At 46.5% G+C, this 17894-nt stretch overlaps 1 protein-coding gene across 2 annotated transcripts in view; it reads left to right on the plus strand.

Moving 5' to 3' along the window:
* LOC123999472 (junction plakoglobin-like) overlaps positions 1-17894 on the plus strand; it is a 63445-nt gene extending 45551 nt beyond the window's left edge. For both annotated transcript variants that reach the window (XM_046305310.1, XM_046305311.1), the window contains exons 5-16: positions 777-1015; positions 2284-2485; positions 3245-3389; positions 3523-3626; positions 4287-4625; positions 8335-8487; positions 9908-10027; positions 10202-10352; positions 12870-12991; positions 13790-13832; positions 15891-16040; positions 17143-17894. In XM_046305310.1, coding sequence (XP_046161266.1) covers positions 777-1015; positions 2284-2485; positions 3245-3389; positions 3523-3626; positions 4287-4625; positions 8335-8487; positions 9908-10027; positions 10202-10352; positions 12870-12991; positions 13790-13832; positions 15891-16027 — 1755 coding nt within the window. In that variant the 3' untranslated portion in view covers positions 16028-16040; positions 17143-17894. The remainder of the gene's footprint in view (positions 1-776; positions 1016-2283; positions 2486-3244; positions 3390-3522; positions 3627-4286; positions 4626-8334; positions 8488-9907; positions 10028-10201; positions 10353-12869; positions 12992-13789; positions 13833-15890; positions 16041-17142) is intronic.

The following is a 17894-nucleotide window of genomic DNA, read 5'->3' on the forward strand; positions in this document are numbered from 1 at the left end:
AAAGACTAACACAAAAACCAGGAACAGTCACGCACAAAACATAATGAGAACCAGAGGGTTAAACAGGGAAATAATAGTAACGTAATGGGAACCAGGTGTGTACAATCAAGACATAACAAATGGAAACAGAAACGTGGATCGGTGGCAGCTAGTAAGCCGGTGACGACGGTGGCCGAACGCCGCTCGAACCAGGACAGGCACTAACTTCGGGCGGAAGTCGTGACACTCCGAGCTCTCTGTGGCTCTGGCTGTGCTTGTCAAGGTCGTGACTGAGCCCATTAGATTGGACACAGATTAGGACTACCCCAGAAACAAATCCTCTCTAGGTTGATATTGTCATTTAACATCATTTCAGGTGTCCTTAAGTGATTCAGTGTACAACATTGCTTGAGTTGAGGCCTATGTGGTCAGTTCTGATTGTGATTGAAAGTCATGATGGACCCAGTCCTGCTCTGTCTTCTACTCACAATTCAAACTCAAGTCCTGCTCTGTCTTCTACTCACAATTCAAACTCAAGTCCTGCTCTGTCTTCTACTCACAATTCAAACTCAAGTCCTGCTCTGTCTTCTACTCACAATTCAAACTCAAGTCGTGGTCTGTTCCTAAATCTTGTTATCAATGACCATGTTCGGTGTACCATCGAATTGCCGAAGTGCAACGTTTAAAAAAAGCCATAATCCTAAAGAAATGTGCAGACCTAACAATGGGTCCCAACCCAATGCCACCATTTTGCATGCGCAGAAATGGACAAAAATGCAACGTCTCATTCCCCACAGGTGGTGGTCAACAAGGCGGCCATGATCGTGAACCAGCTGACACGGAAAGAGGCGTCTCGCCGGGTGCTGATGCAGTCCCCCCAGATGGTGGCGGCGGTGGTGCGGGCCATGCAGAACACGGGAGACATGGAGACAGCCCGTTGTGCCGCCAGCGTCCTCCACAGCCTGTCGCACCAGAGAGAGGGCCTGTTCGCCATCTTCAAGTCCGGGGGCATCCCCGCACTGGTCCGCATGCTCAGGTAGGAGAGGAGGGAGGGATTAGTGGGTGGATGGATGGATGTTGAGGGGTAGATGGGAGTGGAGAGATGGAGGGAGGGAAGTGTCGACAGATGTTTGGATAGATTGCTGGTAAATGGTTTGATGTGAAGGAGTAGGTATGGATCAGTGGATAGAAGGATCGGTAGATGTTTGAACACTTTTATGGTTAAAGTGGAGAATGGACTGGTTGGGGTGAATAGACATGGATGGATGGATGGATGGATTTATATTTTTATAGGCATTGTAGGTTGGTGGTTTGATGGGGAGTGAATTAGTGAAAGATAGAGAGAGAAAAAGCAAGGGGGTGAAAGAGACAAATAGAATTCAGAATTGCAAGGTAGAATTCTGTGTTAGAAATAAAGGGATTTAGGCACACACTGTTCTGGCCTGTCTCTGCATCTGCAGTTGTGTACGTGCTGTGTGTGCTCATTTGTGTGTGCGTGTGTCTGTGGTGTGTGTGTGCAAGCATGGGCGTGTGTAAGTGTGTGTGTGTGTGTGTGTGTGTGTGTGTGTGTGTGTGTGTGTGTGTGTGTGTGTGTGTGTGTGTGTGTGTGTGTGTGTGTGTGTGTGTGTGTGTGTGTGTGTGTGTGTGTGTGTGTGTGTGTGTGTGTGTGTGTGTGTGCGTGTGTGTGCGTGCGTGCGTGCATGCTTATGTGTGTGTATCCAATCCACCATGTCCACTACTGCCTGAAGGCTAAGATATTAGCATCTCACATTATTACCCATCAGAAATGAGGTGTCATCCTGTGCTCATTAACTTGGCCAAACTGGTTTGCACATCATTTCAACCTGACCACCAGGCTCATTTTAAACTCACGATAAGTGGTGGCCATTTTACATAGTCATTTCTCAGGCAGAGAGTCCCTTTATCTCTGTTCACACAGTATAAACCCTGTATAACAGTCTAGGGGGCATCAGACAGAAACTAAATTAAGACATTTAATTAATTCAGAAACAAAATTCACATAAATACAAATGGAAAAACCTCCCTGTACAAGACTGTCAAATAGGGACTTAGATGCAGATTCATGAAAGATAAATGTGTTTTTTTAATGATACAAAGAGCAGCAAGGGCAAATTTTATAAAACAAATTAAAGCAAATTAAATTCAGAGGGAACTAATTGGGAAAAGAAAGGTCATGCTAATTTCTCTCACACCTCCCTCTCTTTTTCTGTCTCTGCCTCTCTATTTCCCTCCCTCTCCCCTCTCTCCCTGCTTCCCTCCCCCTCCCCTTTCCTCTTCCCTCAGTTCTCCCATGGAGTCAGTGCTGTTCTATGCCATCACCACCCTCCACAACCTGCTACTGCACCAGGAGGGAGCCAAGATGGCGGTGCGCCTGGCCGACGGCCTGCAGAGGATGGTGCCCCTGCTGAAAAAGAGCAACCCCAAGTTCCTGGCCATCACCACTGACTGCCTGCAGCTCCTCTCCTATGGAAACCAGGAGAGCAAGGTGCGTGGTGGGGGTTGGGGGGGGTCTTTGGCATGTATGCATGGGGATCATCATATTTGACATAGTGGTATTGGCACAGTGTGTGTGTGTGTGCGTGTGTGTGTGTGTGTGTTTTGGCGTGTATGCGTGTGGATAATGCTTGAGACATCATATTTGGCATAGTGATATTGGCAAGGACTACCTGCATCTCTTCACTGCAGTCGGGGGAGAGTGTGTGTGTGTGTGTGTACTTGCAGTGTGTGTGTGTGTGTGTACTTGCAGGTCAGGATTATGCGTGATCCCTTTTAGTGCCACCTGCAGCTGCACTGCAGGGGAGCAATGGTGCATATGCACGTGTGTGTGTGTGTGTGTGTGTGTGTGTGTGTGTGTGTGTGTGTGTGTGTGTGTGTGTGTGTGTGTGTGTGTGTGTGTGTGTGTGTGTGTGTGTGTGTGTGTGTGTGTGTGTGTGTGTGTGTGTGTGTGTGTGTGTGTGTGTGTGTGTGTGTGTGCATGAACACAGACACATACACTGTACATGGCCTTACCACTGGCTACCTTCAGCTGCATTACTACAGAGTTTGGACATTACATGACATTGCATTATGAATTGTCTCAAATATGATTGTTAGAATAATAATACTAGTGTCTTTAATACCCTGTATTATTATTCAAACAATCATATTTGAGACAATTCATAATGCAATGTAATGCAATGTCCAAACTCTGTAACGATATTTCATTATATATGACAGTGTTTTTTTTCATTGTTATTCCTCTCAGCTTATCATCCTAGCCAACGGGGGCCCTGAGGGGCTGGTCTTCATCATGAGGAACTATAATTACGAGAAACTGCTGTGGACCACCAGCCGTGTCCTCAAAGTTCTCTCAGTGTGCCCTAGCAACAAGCCCGCAATAGTGGAAGCTGGTGAGTGTGTGTGTGTGTGTGTGTTTTTGGGGTGGGTGGGTGTGTGTGTTATGTGTGTGTCTGTACGTATGTGTGTGTTGTCTCATCCTATCCATAAAGGAGCCATCTTTAACCTCCTCTTTCATCCTTCCAGGGGGCATGCAGGCCCTGGGACAGCACCTGACTGGCTCCAGCCAGCGCCTCACACAGAACTGCCTCTGGACCCTGAGGAACCTGTCTGATGCTGCCACTAAACAGGTCAGGAAACCATTTTGAATCAGCATAGACCGTACCATAGACTAATACAGAGAGTCTATAAAGACCAATGACTGTATATACAGTATGAATGAACAAAGTCATCGATCACATGACACCCTTTATTCCTATGTGAAGACTCCATATTGCATTGAAGCCAAATTAAGTTGGTTAAGATGGCATCTTACGGGGACACAGTTTGAGCTCCTCCAGGAAGTGACGTTGCAGGCAAGCTCAGTGCTGCCCCATTTCATTGAGTAACTCCAGTTGAAAGCCGACCAGGGTACTGCTGGCTGCCATTCACAACTAAACCATCCTTATAACTTATTCTGTGTGCGATTTTAAGATAATTGGTACAAGGACATACATCTGGTATATTAGAAAGGCACCTATTGATTGTCTTCAAAAATGTGAAGATTGACCATGTGGAGGGTCATTTTTCCATCCACTATAATGGGAGATCCTGTTTTCTGCTAACAATCCCGTGGTCGGCCTTGACATTCTTTGGTTTCAAAGGGGCAGTCGTTCTCCCCTGATGAAGACAGTACCATCGAGTTCTACAGAGACAGTAACATAGTTGGAGTTCTACAGTAAAACATAGAATGAACAAACAAAGGACGGACAAATGAAGAATTCTCGACCCGCCTCTCTCTCTGTCTGTAGGAGGGTCTGGACGGCCTGCTGCAGGTGTTAGTGGGACAGCTGGGTTCGGACGACGTCAACATGCTGACGTGCGCCACTGGGATCCTGTCCAACCTCACCTGCAACAACTCCCGCAACAAGACCCTGGTCACGCAGTGCGGCGGAGTCGAGGCGCTCATCCACGCCGTGCTGCGGGCAGGAGAAAAGGAGGATGTGGCTGAGCCCGCTGTCTGCGCCCTGCGCCACCTGACGTCACGCCACCAGGACGCTGAGCTGGCCCAGAATGCTGTGCGGCTGCATTATGGTATTCCTGCCATTGTCAAGCTGCTGGGGCAGCCCCACTACTGGCCTGTGGTGAAGGTGAGGGGGGAGATAGTTGGTTGGGGAGGGGATGGGAGTGGGGAAGAGGTGAGAAAAAGGTATACTGTGCTTGTTTTGTTTTGTCTGTCTCGTTGTTTTGTCTGTCTCGTTGTTTTGTCTGTCTCGTTGTTTTGTCTGTCTCGTGGTTTTGTCTGTCTCGTTGTTTTGTCTGTCTCGTTGTTTTGTCTGTCTCGTTGTTTTGTCTGGCTGGTAGCTCCATTACTGAACTTTGGTTAAGTTGAAGGTGAGGGGTGAAAGATCAGAGAGTGAAGTTTGCAGGCTGGTTGTGGTTGTTTTGACTGACCAGTTGATCTTTTGTTTATTGTTTTGTCTGGCTTGAGTGTTCGGTTGTTTTGTTTGGCTGTCTGTTTTGTCTTTGTGATTGTTTTGTTTACCTAAATAACCGGTTGTGGTACATCCATTTATTTATGTGTCTATATCCAGCAGCTGCAGTCAGATTTGAATGATTCCTCATTTAACGGGTGCTTGAGTGAGGTTAGAATCATTACATACAGCCACCACTCATTGTCCCCTTCTTTGCAATGTGTGATGCACCGTACATATTAATATATATATTTTTTGGAAACAACATGGCTGTACTATTTAGGGCTCTATTTCATTTGCATTGCGGAAGTTCAGGTTTACAGCGTTATCGAATGTTCCCGCTTTAGTGGAGACTTTATTCATAGTAAACACTTCATATGTCGGTCCAATCGGAAATGACCGTCACATTTCTATTGTGGAATCTGCTTCAGCGACACATATTGAATGGAGCCCTTCATTTAGTTGGAACTGTTGTTTGAAGATTGTCGTACTTTAATAAAGGATGACTTTTAAATGAAAGCAGGTCAGAGGGGATGTTTTTGAGAAAGTGGGACCTTCATATGGGAAGAAGTTGTCCACTATGCGAGATGTAGTGCAGGCAGGGTACTGGGCTGTACCCTGTGGCAGGGCACAGGACGTGCTTCCCATAATCCCGCTGGGTTGCTCTGGAGACCATTCGGCTGCCTCAGACAACACCCGCTGGCTCCCACTGTCCCCTCTCTAGCTTTTTGTTTTTTGTTTTGTAGAAAACGAGGGAGGGAGGGAGAGAGAGAAAATACACAAAGATGAAGTAAAATAGAAATGGCTAATTTGGGTGAGAGAGAGAGAGAGAGAAGGGGGCTGCTCACAGGCAGTAAGTGTAGCATGCTTCACACAACAACGTCACGGTGGAACAATGATAACATCGTCTGGGATTTGCAAGGCCTTCGATGTCATTCTTTATCAATGAAAACAAGATTGGTTGGATTTTCTCTGAATCCAGTGGCTGCCTTGTGAATTCATATCAATGTGTTATTGTTGTCTGTTTCATCAGGGAATAGTGCACACCCATCTTTGACAGCAGGTGGATTTAAGGATAGCAGGAGAGTTAAATGCTCAACTTGCCAGAATAACCACTCTCACAACGAAATAAATCAAGCTAAAATGTCAGCCTAGTATGAGGGTAAACCAACGTCTAACAGGATTAGCTATGCTGTTGATATAGAGTAGATATAATAAAATGATAGTAGGCATAATAGTAATATCAATAGTAATACAGTATAGCAATAGTTGGATACTAGTAATATCAGTGGTACGTTATCATTGTTTTAATGCCATCTTTACTTTATGAGTGGTAGTTTTCCTCTCTTGTGATCTCGACAGTCAACTAGTATGATAAGGAAGGTTACGTTCCCTTCCCCCTCCAACCCCGCGCTGCAGTCTCTGATCTGATTCGCTCCCAGCAAGCAGCATCCGTGAAGCACGCTTGAGTTCATGCCAATCGGATCAGAACACTTCAATGGTCGAGGGTATGTGTGTGTCCTGCTGTCCTGCTCTGTCGTTCCCATGGGCACTGGTCCACAAGAATGGCCCGTTATTTTTACCCCGATGTGCACTAGCCTCTCTGTGTGTCGTGTTTGTGTCCCAATAGTCCATCTGCGCTCTTTCCTTGTGTCCTTTCCCTCAATTCTGATCTGAAAGTATTTGATGAGGGAGTGAAGGCAGTGTGGTAGGCACCTATCTAGTGTTTTCACCTGCCATTGGTCTTAAAGGACAGAGGAAAGTCATCCATTTAAGAGTATTTGTACCCGCTTTGTGTGTGCGTGTAGGCCTATGCATGTGCACTTGGCAAGTGGCCAAGTGTGTGACTTCACGACTCCAGTGACACATGTCCCCCATTTGTAGCAGCAGGTAAACATTGACATCTCTCATCCTCTACTTCAACTGACAGAAAGGTGTTTGGGTTTTCAAAGGCCTATTGGCAGCCAGCTATCCATGTATTGGCAGCCAGCTATCCATGTATTGGCAGCCAGCTATCCATGCATTGGCAGCTTGTTGCTGATTACTTGACCATGTATACAACACTATCCATTTAGGGGCTATTAGGCTTTCTGAGTTCATTATCCCTGATTGACTTGTTTTTAGTTCCCACACACACACACACACACACACACCCACACACACACACACACACACACACACACACACACCACACACACACACACACACACACGCACGCACGCACGCACGCACGCACGCACGCACGCACACACACACACACACACACACACACACACACACCTCCTCTATCTCTGCGTCCTTCTGCTCTACGTCAGCCAAAAGGGTTGTCTGCACCAAGCTGTGCCTAATCACTCATTACACCTTCTGAATTTAAACCTCATACTGTGTGTGTGTGTGTGTGTGCGCGTCTGCGTGTTCTTGTCTACCCAACTCATATGAATAAGCAGAGAGGGCCGTATAAATATGCTGGAATGTACACGTGTTTATGTTCATCTGTGACTGCGTACACATACATGTTCTGTGCACAAGCAGGATCTAATCTTTCATTTACAGGTTGAATTAGCCAATCGTTCCGCCCTCTCCCTTTCTCTCTCTCTGCACGGTGTGGAGGCAGACGCAACGGGCCATGCCTGCATTTTCCTCCTGATCTGCACTCCTCACTGACAGACAGCAGGGGATTTGTGTGTGTGTGTGTGTGTGTGTGTGTGTGTGTGTGTGTGTGTGTGTGTGTGTGTGTGTGTGTGTGTGTGTGTGTGTGTGTGTGTGTGTGTGTGTGTGTGTGTGTGTGTGTGTGTGTGTGTGTGTGTGTGTGTGTGTGTGTGTGTGTGTGTGTGTGTGTGTGTGTGTGCGTGTATTGGTGTGTGTGGAGGATTAGGCAACCAGACCTCCATCACAGAACACGCCAGTGGAGGATTCTCAATCTAGCCATAGCTCTTTTAATAAAGGGGATGTTGTTATTTAATGATGTGAAATGAATGAGGTTTTTAAAAGGGGACTATATAAGATGTTATTGGCCCCTGTTGGGGCTAGGGGTCGGGGTATGGGAAATGGGAGGGAACAGGGCAGGGTTATGGTAAGCCAGACCATCATTTCAGGAGATGGCATCTCACGTTCTGTTAAATGTGATTGCAGTTACATTGCTGCATCACTTGCACAGTCGCACATATAGGTGTATATCTTAGGGTACCTATGCGTTCTTTCACATGAGCTCCACACTGCAGTGCCAAGTCCTTAATAGATGTGTACTATATGTTTTCATACATGCACCCTCATAATCATGCAGTATATCATGTATTTGTGCACAAGGTGTTGTAGCAGTAACAGAGATAATATTGGTGCTTTTTCCATACAGCTACGTTCATCCCGCCCACTCTCTTTCCCATAGGCCACGGTTGGTCTGATCCGTAACCTGGCGCTGTGCCCAGTCAATCAGGCCCCACTGAGGGATGCTGGAGCCATCCCCCGATTGGTCAACCTGCTGCTGAAGGCTCACCAGGACACCCAGAGACACGCCTCCAGTTCTCAGCAGACGTACCAGGTCAGCCACGACACCATTCAGCACATAAGACTCACTATCACAGGAATGACACTGTCATAATCCACCATGATAGAAGTTATGTCACCTTCACCACAAATATGCAAGTCACTCACAGTTACAGCACATACACAGAGTGAGTCGCCGCCGTTGCAACCCTCATACCACAGATGAATCCACTCCATTACTTGCTAGCCATATCACACAATCACCTCAGCCAAATACAGAATTCAAATACGCTGAAGCCCCCCAAGGCAACATTCTTTCAACACTCTGCACATCAAATCACAAACATTCCAAGGCTGCATTCTCTGTGTTTGAAACAGTTCCTCACACTGTAGAAATAGTAGGTTGTATTTCAGACTCGGTAAAGGGGTGCAATGCGTCACACGGGTCCCAGCAGGATAGTCCATGTGGTCACCGCCATGCCCCAGCTCCAGCACACGCCCCCATCCCAGAACTCTCCAAGTGTTGGCCAGCGGCCTATGGGGAGACTCAGTGACAGAGATCCATTTCAGTCCACTGGCCCACTCTGAACTCTGAGCTGCACAACAATATGCACACGTATAGACAGAGAACTGTGGTTTGAGGGGAAAATAAAAAGTGTGGGCTAAGTTTGTGAGAGACGACCAGGGAGTTTTTCCACTGATTCGTTGTCTGTAAATAGTTTACTTAAACTCGAGGCAGGATACGCACACATACACAACCTCTCAAGTCTACCACTAATTTTATGGGTAGCTTGGCCAAATGATTTGGGATACAGTGTTCTCTGTATGATACAGTGTTCTCTGTATGATACAGTGTTCTCTGTATGATACAGTGTTCTCTGTATGATACAGTGTTCTCTGTATGTTACAGTGTTCTCTGTATGTTACAGTGTTCTCTGTATGATACAGTGTTCTCTATATGATACAGTGTTCTCTGTATGATACAGTGTTCTCTGTATGATACAGTGTTCTCTGTATGATACAGTGTTCTCTGTATGATACAGTGTTCTCTGTATGATACAGTGTTCTCTATATGATACAGTGTTCTCTATATGATACAGTGTTCTCTGTATGATACAGTGTTCTCTGTATGATACAGTGTTCTCTATATGATACAGTGTTCTCTATATGATACAGTGCTCTCTTAGTGTCAAAGTTGTATTGTTAAGATTGTCAAACCAGCTTACATGAAGTAGATCAGACACACACACACACACACACACACACACACACACACACACACACACACACACACACACACACACACACACACACACACACACACACACACACACACACACACACACACACACACACACACGCGCGCAATGTTTAAATGATGAAAACAAACCCATATATCAACTTATCGTCACAGAGGATTTCACAAAGTCACACATATACACAGGTCCTAACTCTCTTCCCCACTCTCCACTCAGGATGGTGTTCGTATGGAGGAGATAGTGGAGGGCTGTACAGGAGCCCTGCACATCCTGGCTAGAGACCCCGTCAACAGGGGAGAGATCGCCAGCATGCAGACCATCCCACTCTTTGTACAGGTCTAATACATACATGTCTAATACATCTAATACAGTTGGTGTTGTATGCACTTGTGTGAGAGAGAGAAATTGGGAAAAATGTGTGAAAATAAGTGAGTGTGTGTACTTGTGAGTTTTTGGTGTATTTTAGCAGATGTGTCTGAGCTCTCCCCCACTCTCTTCATCCGCCCGTAGCTGTTGTACTCGTACGTGGAGAACGTGAAGCGTGTGTCTGCGGGGGTGCTGTGTGAGCTGGCCCTGGACAAGCAGTCTGCGGAGATGATCGACGCAGAGGGAGCCTCCGCGCCGCTCATGGAGCTGCTGCACTCCAACAACGAGGGCATCGGTCAGTCTCTTCATAAACAGCAGCTTGCGCTTTAGTGGATTTTATGCAGCTCCCTTTTTTAAACAAACACTTGGGCTTTCAGCAAACATTCATATATATGTTCTTTAAAAACAAAGACTTTCAAAACAGTCCCATGTACGGTGCATTCGGAAGGTATTCAGACCCCTTGACTTTTTCCACATTTTGTTACGTTACAGCTTTATTCTGAAATAGATTTTTTTTACATTTCCCACATTAATCTACACACAATACCCCATAATGACAAACTAAAAACAGGTTTTTAGACATTTTTGCAAATGTATTCAAAATAAAAAACGGAAATATGACATTTACATAAGTATTCAGACCCTTTACTCAGTACTTTGTTGAAGCACCTTTGGCAGTGATTACAGCCTCGAGTCTTCTTGGGTACGACGCTACAAGCTTGGCACACCTGTATTTGGGGACTTTCTCCCATTCCTCTCAGCAGATCCTCTCAAGCTCTGTCAGGTTGGATGGGGAGCGTCACTGCACAGGTATTTTCAGGTCTCTCCAGAGATGTTCGATCGGGCTCTGGCTGAGCACTCAAGGACATTCAGAGACTTGTCCCGACTTGTCCCGAAGTCACTCCTGCATTGTCTTGGCTGTGTGCTTAGGGTTGTCTGAGGTCCTGAGCGCTCTGGAGCAGGTTTTCATCAAGGATCTCTCTGTATTTTGCTCCGTTCATCTTTGCCTCGATCCTGACTAGTCTCCTAGTCCCTGCCACTGAAAAACATCCCCACAGCATGATGCTGCCACCACCATGCTTGACGCTTGGCATTCAGGCCAAAGAGTTCAATCTTGGTTTCATCAGACCAGAGAATCTTGTTTCTCATAGTCTGAGAGTCATTATGTGCCTTTTGGAAAACTCTAAGTGGGCTGTAATGTGTATTTTACTGAGGAGTGGCTTCCGTCTGGCCACTCTATCATAAAGGCCTGATTGGTGGAGTGCTGCAGAGATGGTTGTCCTTCTGGAAGGTTCTCCCATCTCCACAGAGAACCTCTAGAGCTCTGTCAGACTGACCATCGGGTTCTTGGTCACCAAGGCCCTTCTCCCCCGATTGCTCAGTTTGACCGGGCTCTAGGAAGTGTCTTGGTGGTTCCAAACTTCTTCCATTTAAGGATGATGGAGGCCACTGTGTTCTTGGGGACCTTCAATGCTTCAGACATTTTTTTGGTACCCTTTCTCAGATCTGTGCCTCAACACAATCCTGTCTCGGAGCTCTATGGACAATTCCTTCGACCTCATGGCTTGGTTTTTGCTCTAACATGCACTGTCAACTGTGGGACCTTATATAGACAGGTGTGTGTCTTCACAAATTATGTCCAATCAATTGAATTTACCACAGGTGGACTCCAATCAAGTTGTAGAAAGATCTCAAGGATGATCAATGGAAACAGGATGCACCTGAGCTCAATTTCAAGTCACATAGCAAAGGGTCTGAATACTTATGTAAATAAGGTATTTCTGTTTTTTAATTGTTAATAAATGTGCTAAAATGTCTAAAATCATTTTTTCGATTTGTCATCATGGGGTATTGTGTGTAGATTGCTGAGGATTTAAAAAAAAATGTCATCCATATTAGAATAAGGCTGTAATGTAATGACATTTGGAAAAAGTCAAGGGTCTGATTACTTTCCAAAGGCACTGCACATACAAATAGACACACACACACGTGCCTCTCCTACACTAACCACTAGGGTAGCCTAGTGGTTAGAGCGTTGGACTAGTAACCGGAAGGTTGCAAGTTCAAACCCCCGAGCTGACAAGGTACGAATCTGTTTTTTCTGCTCCTGAACAGGCAGTTAACCCGCTGTTCCTAGGCCGTCATTGAAAATAAGAATTTGTTCTAAACTGACTTGCCTGGTTAAATAAAGGTAAAATAAATAAAAAATTGAATAAAAAATTTGAAAAAAAGGTGCTATCTAGAACCTAAAAGGGTTCTTCAGCTGTCCCCATTGGAGAACCCTTTGTAGAACCCTTTTTGGTACTAGGTAGAACCGTTTTGGGTTCCATGTAGAACCCTTTCCACAGAGGGTTCTACCTGGAACCAAAAAGGGATCTCCAATGGGGACAGCTGAAGAACCCTTTTAGAAACCTTTTTTTAAGAGAGTGTACACACAAACCTCCACACTTCCCCCCTTCTCTTTCTCTCTCTCTCTCTCGCACACACAAGCATATGCAGACAGACCACAACCAAATATGACATCTTTCTCTATCTCTCCCTGGGCTCTCTCCATCTTCTTTTAATAATGTGTGCTGACTAATCAAACATGATATCTCTGCCTCCCATCTCTCTTTCCCCATCTTGCTTTCTCAATGTTGTCCTATGTACCACATTAGCATTTTGGGTAGTCATCTTAACTGTCATAGCATAGAGGCAATGACAAACAACCTCTTGATATCTTTCCCTCCCTCCCTCCCTCCCTCCCTCCCTCCCTCCCTCCCTCCCTCCCTCCCTCCCTCCCTCCATGTCTCCCCACACCTCTCCCTCACAGCCACCTATGCAGCAGCCGTTCTCTTCCGTATCTCGGAGGACAAGAGTTCTGACTACAGGAAGCGTGTGTCCGTGGAGCTCACCCACTCACTGTTCAAACACGACCCTGCAGCCTGGGAGATGGTAAGCCTCTGCCTCTGACGCCGCCTATAACCTGGGAGATGGTAAGCCTCTGCCTCTGACGCCGCCTATAGCCTGGGAGCGATCAGTACAAGGATCAGTCAGTAGTGGCTGGCCCTGTTTGAACACCTTTAAGGTTGATCTCAGTTGTCTATAAGGGCTTGACTGGCTTACACCCTTGGATTGCTTTAAACCAATCCAATATTTCTCAGATCAGTCATTGCTTCAGGGGAGAACTGTATCAAAATCCAAATACACACAAGTGGACACGACACAATCGATACCACTCAGTAATCAATCTGTATGTTTACCGTTCATGCTCGCATTACCATAAAAATGAATCCCCAATAACTAACTCTATCTAGTGTTTGTACATCATTTCAAAACCTGCATGCCTAATGCGCTAAGTATCTCCGAGCCCCACACATCGCCACAGGCTTCCAAAGCTCAATGGATAATTACCGCCATCGAGGCTCACCGATTGGATTAGTGGCAGATCTGGCATAGGTTTTAATCAATCACATCGAGCTGGTAACCTGCTGACTCATCAGGTTGTCAAGGGGAACAGAGACAGGGAGGCCCAAAGCAGACAGGTCTACTGTTTACACTACATCCACCGTGAGGAAGTGTTGAACTCCAAAGGGATAGATTTACTGACTGGGCGTCGTTGGCACCAGCTGTAAAGTTAACATCTGCCTCTGTCGTTTTTTTAGAAGGGCATTATCCGATAAAAGTATAGTATTGAAGTTAGAATGGTACATCTTTCCTTGAATATTTCTCAATCTCTCTCTTTCTCTCCAGGCCCACAATGCTGTACCCATGCAAGCTGCATACTTGGCGGATGGTGAGTGTGGACCAGTCTTATCCTACAGTACAGTACACCAACATAACACCACTTTTGTATTCTATGCGAGATGATAAACCAGGTGGTTCAAGCCCTGAATGCTGATTGGCTGAAAGCCGTGGTATATCAGACCGTGTACCATGGATATAACAAAAAATGACTATTTACTGGTCTAATTGCGTTTGAAACCAGTTTATAATAGCAGTAAGGCACCTGAGGGGTGTGCGGTATATGGCCAATACACCACGGCTAAGGTCTGTATCCAGGTACTCCTCGTTGCCTCGTCCGTAAGAACAGCCCTTCACCATGGTATATCAGCCATATACCACACCTCCTCAGGCCTTAATGCTTAATTATACTACTGCAACGAATATCTTACATTACACTACTGCGTTTCACCCAAAAAATGGCAAGAGAGAGATAGATCGACGAACCAGAAGAGAGAGGCAGAGATGATTTGACACACACGGATTGAAATGGATTGACACCCACACACACACTAGAGTCAGACCTCATTTAGGTTAAGTGCCACTTGATTGGTTTCCTGTCAGTGGCTGTGACAGTGGACTGTGTGTACCAGAGGGTGATCATTAAATCAACGTGCAAGCATTGTCCCAGCAAAGTCTGCCCTCGTCTCACTAGTCACACACACACACACACACACACACACACACACACACACACACACACACACACACACACACACACACACACACACACACACACACACACACACACACACACACACACACACACACACACACAATAGTGAGCATCAGGGAAGAGGAGGAAAAGGAGAGGCACGTGTCTATAGAGAGCCGGAGCCAGGTCTCGTCCTTTTCCCCCTCAACAGTCCTTCAGGCCCTGGGAGTGTGGGGGACCCCTGCTGTTTATGTAATGCACTCGGCCCCCTGGCCGTACTCCAGAGATTGTGTGTGGGTGTGTGTGCGTTCATGTGTGTGTTTCTCTCTGATGTGTCTGTTCCCGCCATGTCCTGGAGAGGGGGGAGGGTGTCAGGGGGCGTGGTAATGGGGGGAGGAGGGGTACACTGTAGGATGTCATTCAATTCACAGAGGTACCTATCTATTTCCCCTCTGGTCACAATTTCCATGTCATTTACATTTACATTAACTGGCCATCTATCGTTGTCAAGCGATCTCCCTCACTCTCTCTCTCTCTCTCTCTCTCTCTCTCTCTCTCTCTCTCTCTCTCTCTCTCTCTCTCTCTCTCTCTCTCTCTCACGCTGCTGAGTTGACACCCACACTCTCTTTTCCACTGCACGGCTAATGCTCCTTCCTGTGATTGCGTAACACTTCTCTATAGAAAACACTGGCACTCTCTCTGTCTCTCTCTGGTGAATTTATATTTTGTTTTCCCCCCTAGCTCTGTCGGTCACTACTGTCTCTTTGCAGTCATACAGCGTCTTTCTCTCGCTAATCTTAGGTCTCGGTCATATGTCCTAGTTGTGAATCTCCACTCTGTCTTCCTCTCCTCTGGTCCATCCCTCTCTCTGCATACAGTAAATCCTCCTCATTTCAATATCTTTAATTATAATTCTGAACTCTATCCCTCATATATCCCCCTGTGTGTGTGTGCGTGCGTGCGGTACACTAGTCACCATCCTTCCAGAGCACTGTGTGTCCTTTCGATGCTGACGCTTAATCCATAGCGCAGTGCTCACATTATTAAACAGGGTATGAAATAGCATTAATGGAATAGAACAGAGGTGAAGGTGAAGAGATTATTATTCCTGTTCTTCTTTCCATCCGTCACAGGAAAACGTCTGCTGATGGGAGCAAAGCTCATTTCTGTCTGCCTGTCTAGTAATTTGGATGCTTGCAAACTGTCTGTCAGTGTCAATACTCCAAATAAGCTTGCCTCTCTGTTTGCCTGGGTATTCTATATTGTTTGCCTGGGTATTCTATATTGTTTGCCTGGGTATTCTATATTGTTTGCCTGGGTATTCTATATTGCTTGGGTATTCTATATTGCCTGGGTATTCTCATTTCTCTCTCTTTCCCTCTCTATCCCTCATCTCTCTGTCCCTCCTTCCCTCAGAGCTGGATGGAGGCTACCCCCCCTTTGGCTACTCTGACCTGGGCATGGGCGGGATGCCACTGGAAGCAGAGATGCATGAGCAGTACATGCCTGAGATGGCCTACGATCCCCGACAGGCCTACCCAGAGCCCCTCTAACACACAGGGCCAGGTCAGTGATATAGATGCTACCCAGAGCCCCTTTAACACACAGGGCCAGGTCAGTGATGTAGATGCTACCCAGAACCCCCTTTAACACACAGGGCAAGGTCAGTGATGTAGATGCTACCCAGAACCCCCTTTAACACACAGGGCCAGGTCAGTGATGTAGATGCTACCCAGAACCCCATTAACACACAGGGCCAGGTCAGTGATGTAGATGCTACCCAGAGCCCCATTAACACACAGTGCCAGGTCAGTGATGTAGATGCTACCCAGAGCCCCTTTAACACACAGGGCCAGGTCAGAGATGTAGATGCTACCCAGAACCCCCTTTAACACACAGGGCCAGGTCAGTGATGTAGATGCTACCCAGAACCCCCTTTAACACACAGGGCCAGGTCAGTGATGTGGATGCATACACACAGCTACACAGAGCTCCTCTAATGCACAGACTCAGCCCATACTTTCCCCCAGTACACACATACACACAGACACTCACACGCCCAGAATGGCTGTAAAACACAGCTCTGTAGGGCCTCCCGGGTGGCGCAGTGGTTAAGGGCGCTGTACTGCAGCGCCAGCTGCGCCACCAGAGACTCTGGGTTCGCGCCCAGGCTCTGTCGTAACCGGCCGCGACCGGAAGGTCCGTGGGGCGACGCACAAATGGCCTAGTGTCGTACGGGTTAGGGAGGGTTTGGCCGGTAGGGATATCTCATCGCGCACCAGCGACTCCTGTGGCGGGCCGGGCGCAGTGCGTGCTAACCAAGGTTGCCAGGTGCACAGTGGTGCGGCTGGCTTCCGTGTTGGATGGCGCTGTGTTAAGAAGCAGTGCGGCTTGGTTGGTTTGTGTATAGGAGGACGCATGACTTTCAACCTTCGTCTCTCCCGAGCCCGTACAGGAGTTGTAGCGATGAGACAAGATAGTAGCTACTACACAATTGGATACCATGAAATTGGGGAGAAAAAGGGGTAAAAATACATTTAAAAAACAAAAAAACACAGCTCTGTAGTTATATAGTACACTAATGAATAACTCCGCATACATAATTGCAACATTTTAAGAACACATGAAACATTGGATTATGTCTAAATAACTGCCTCTTCCATTGAAGGCACAAAATGGAAAGGGTGAAATTGGCGTGAACACCATGGAGGGACAGCTGAAAGAGGATTTCACCACAAAGGGAAACTCCTATTTCATGGGGAGACATTGGCCAATCAGGGGCTGTTGTCAGAAAACACAAGAAAAAGAAAAGAAAAAAACAATAACAAGAATTTAGTGTTACTCAAAATGAAAAGTTGCTTTGTTACAGTTAATGTGGAGGGAAATTGAACTTTAACTTGTAGATGCTGTGTTGGTTTTAGGCGTTTCCTTGCATATTTACATTGCAGATTATTATTATTTTTCTTCATGTGTATAATTTACATGGCGGTATGCAGTAGTCCTCAACAATAACCAGTAACATTGAGTTCAGACAAGAAGTCCTGTTCGCCACGTTATGAGACCAGTGGCTAATTGAAACAGCAGCGGTCCCTGTGCTGCCTATAACTGTCTATCAGTCCAGTCCAGTCTATGATCCAGACTGCTGCCGGGTCTGAGGTTCCGAGACACGCACCCTCTCCCCAGAATGTGTGTACACAGCCACTCTCTCCCAGCCGAGTGGTCTCCCAGGCACACTAAACTACAACTTCAGCTGGTGTGTTTGGTTCACCTCTCTTCCTGTGGACCGGTCTTGCTCACCAACAGTTATAGACACTCAACCGACACAGTATACATACAGTGCCTTGCGAAAGTATTCGGCCCCCTTGAACTTTGCGACCTTTTGCCACATTTCAGGCTTCAAACATAAAAATATAAAACTGT

Source organism: Oncorhynchus gorbuscha, linkage group LG16 (genome assembly GCF_021184085.1).
Source record: "Oncorhynchus gorbuscha isolate QuinsamMale2020 ecotype Even-year linkage group LG16, OgorEven_v1.0, whole genome shotgun sequence".
Lineage (NCBI taxonomy): Eukaryota > Metazoa > Chordata > Actinopteri > Salmoniformes > Salmonidae > Oncorhynchus > Oncorhynchus gorbuscha.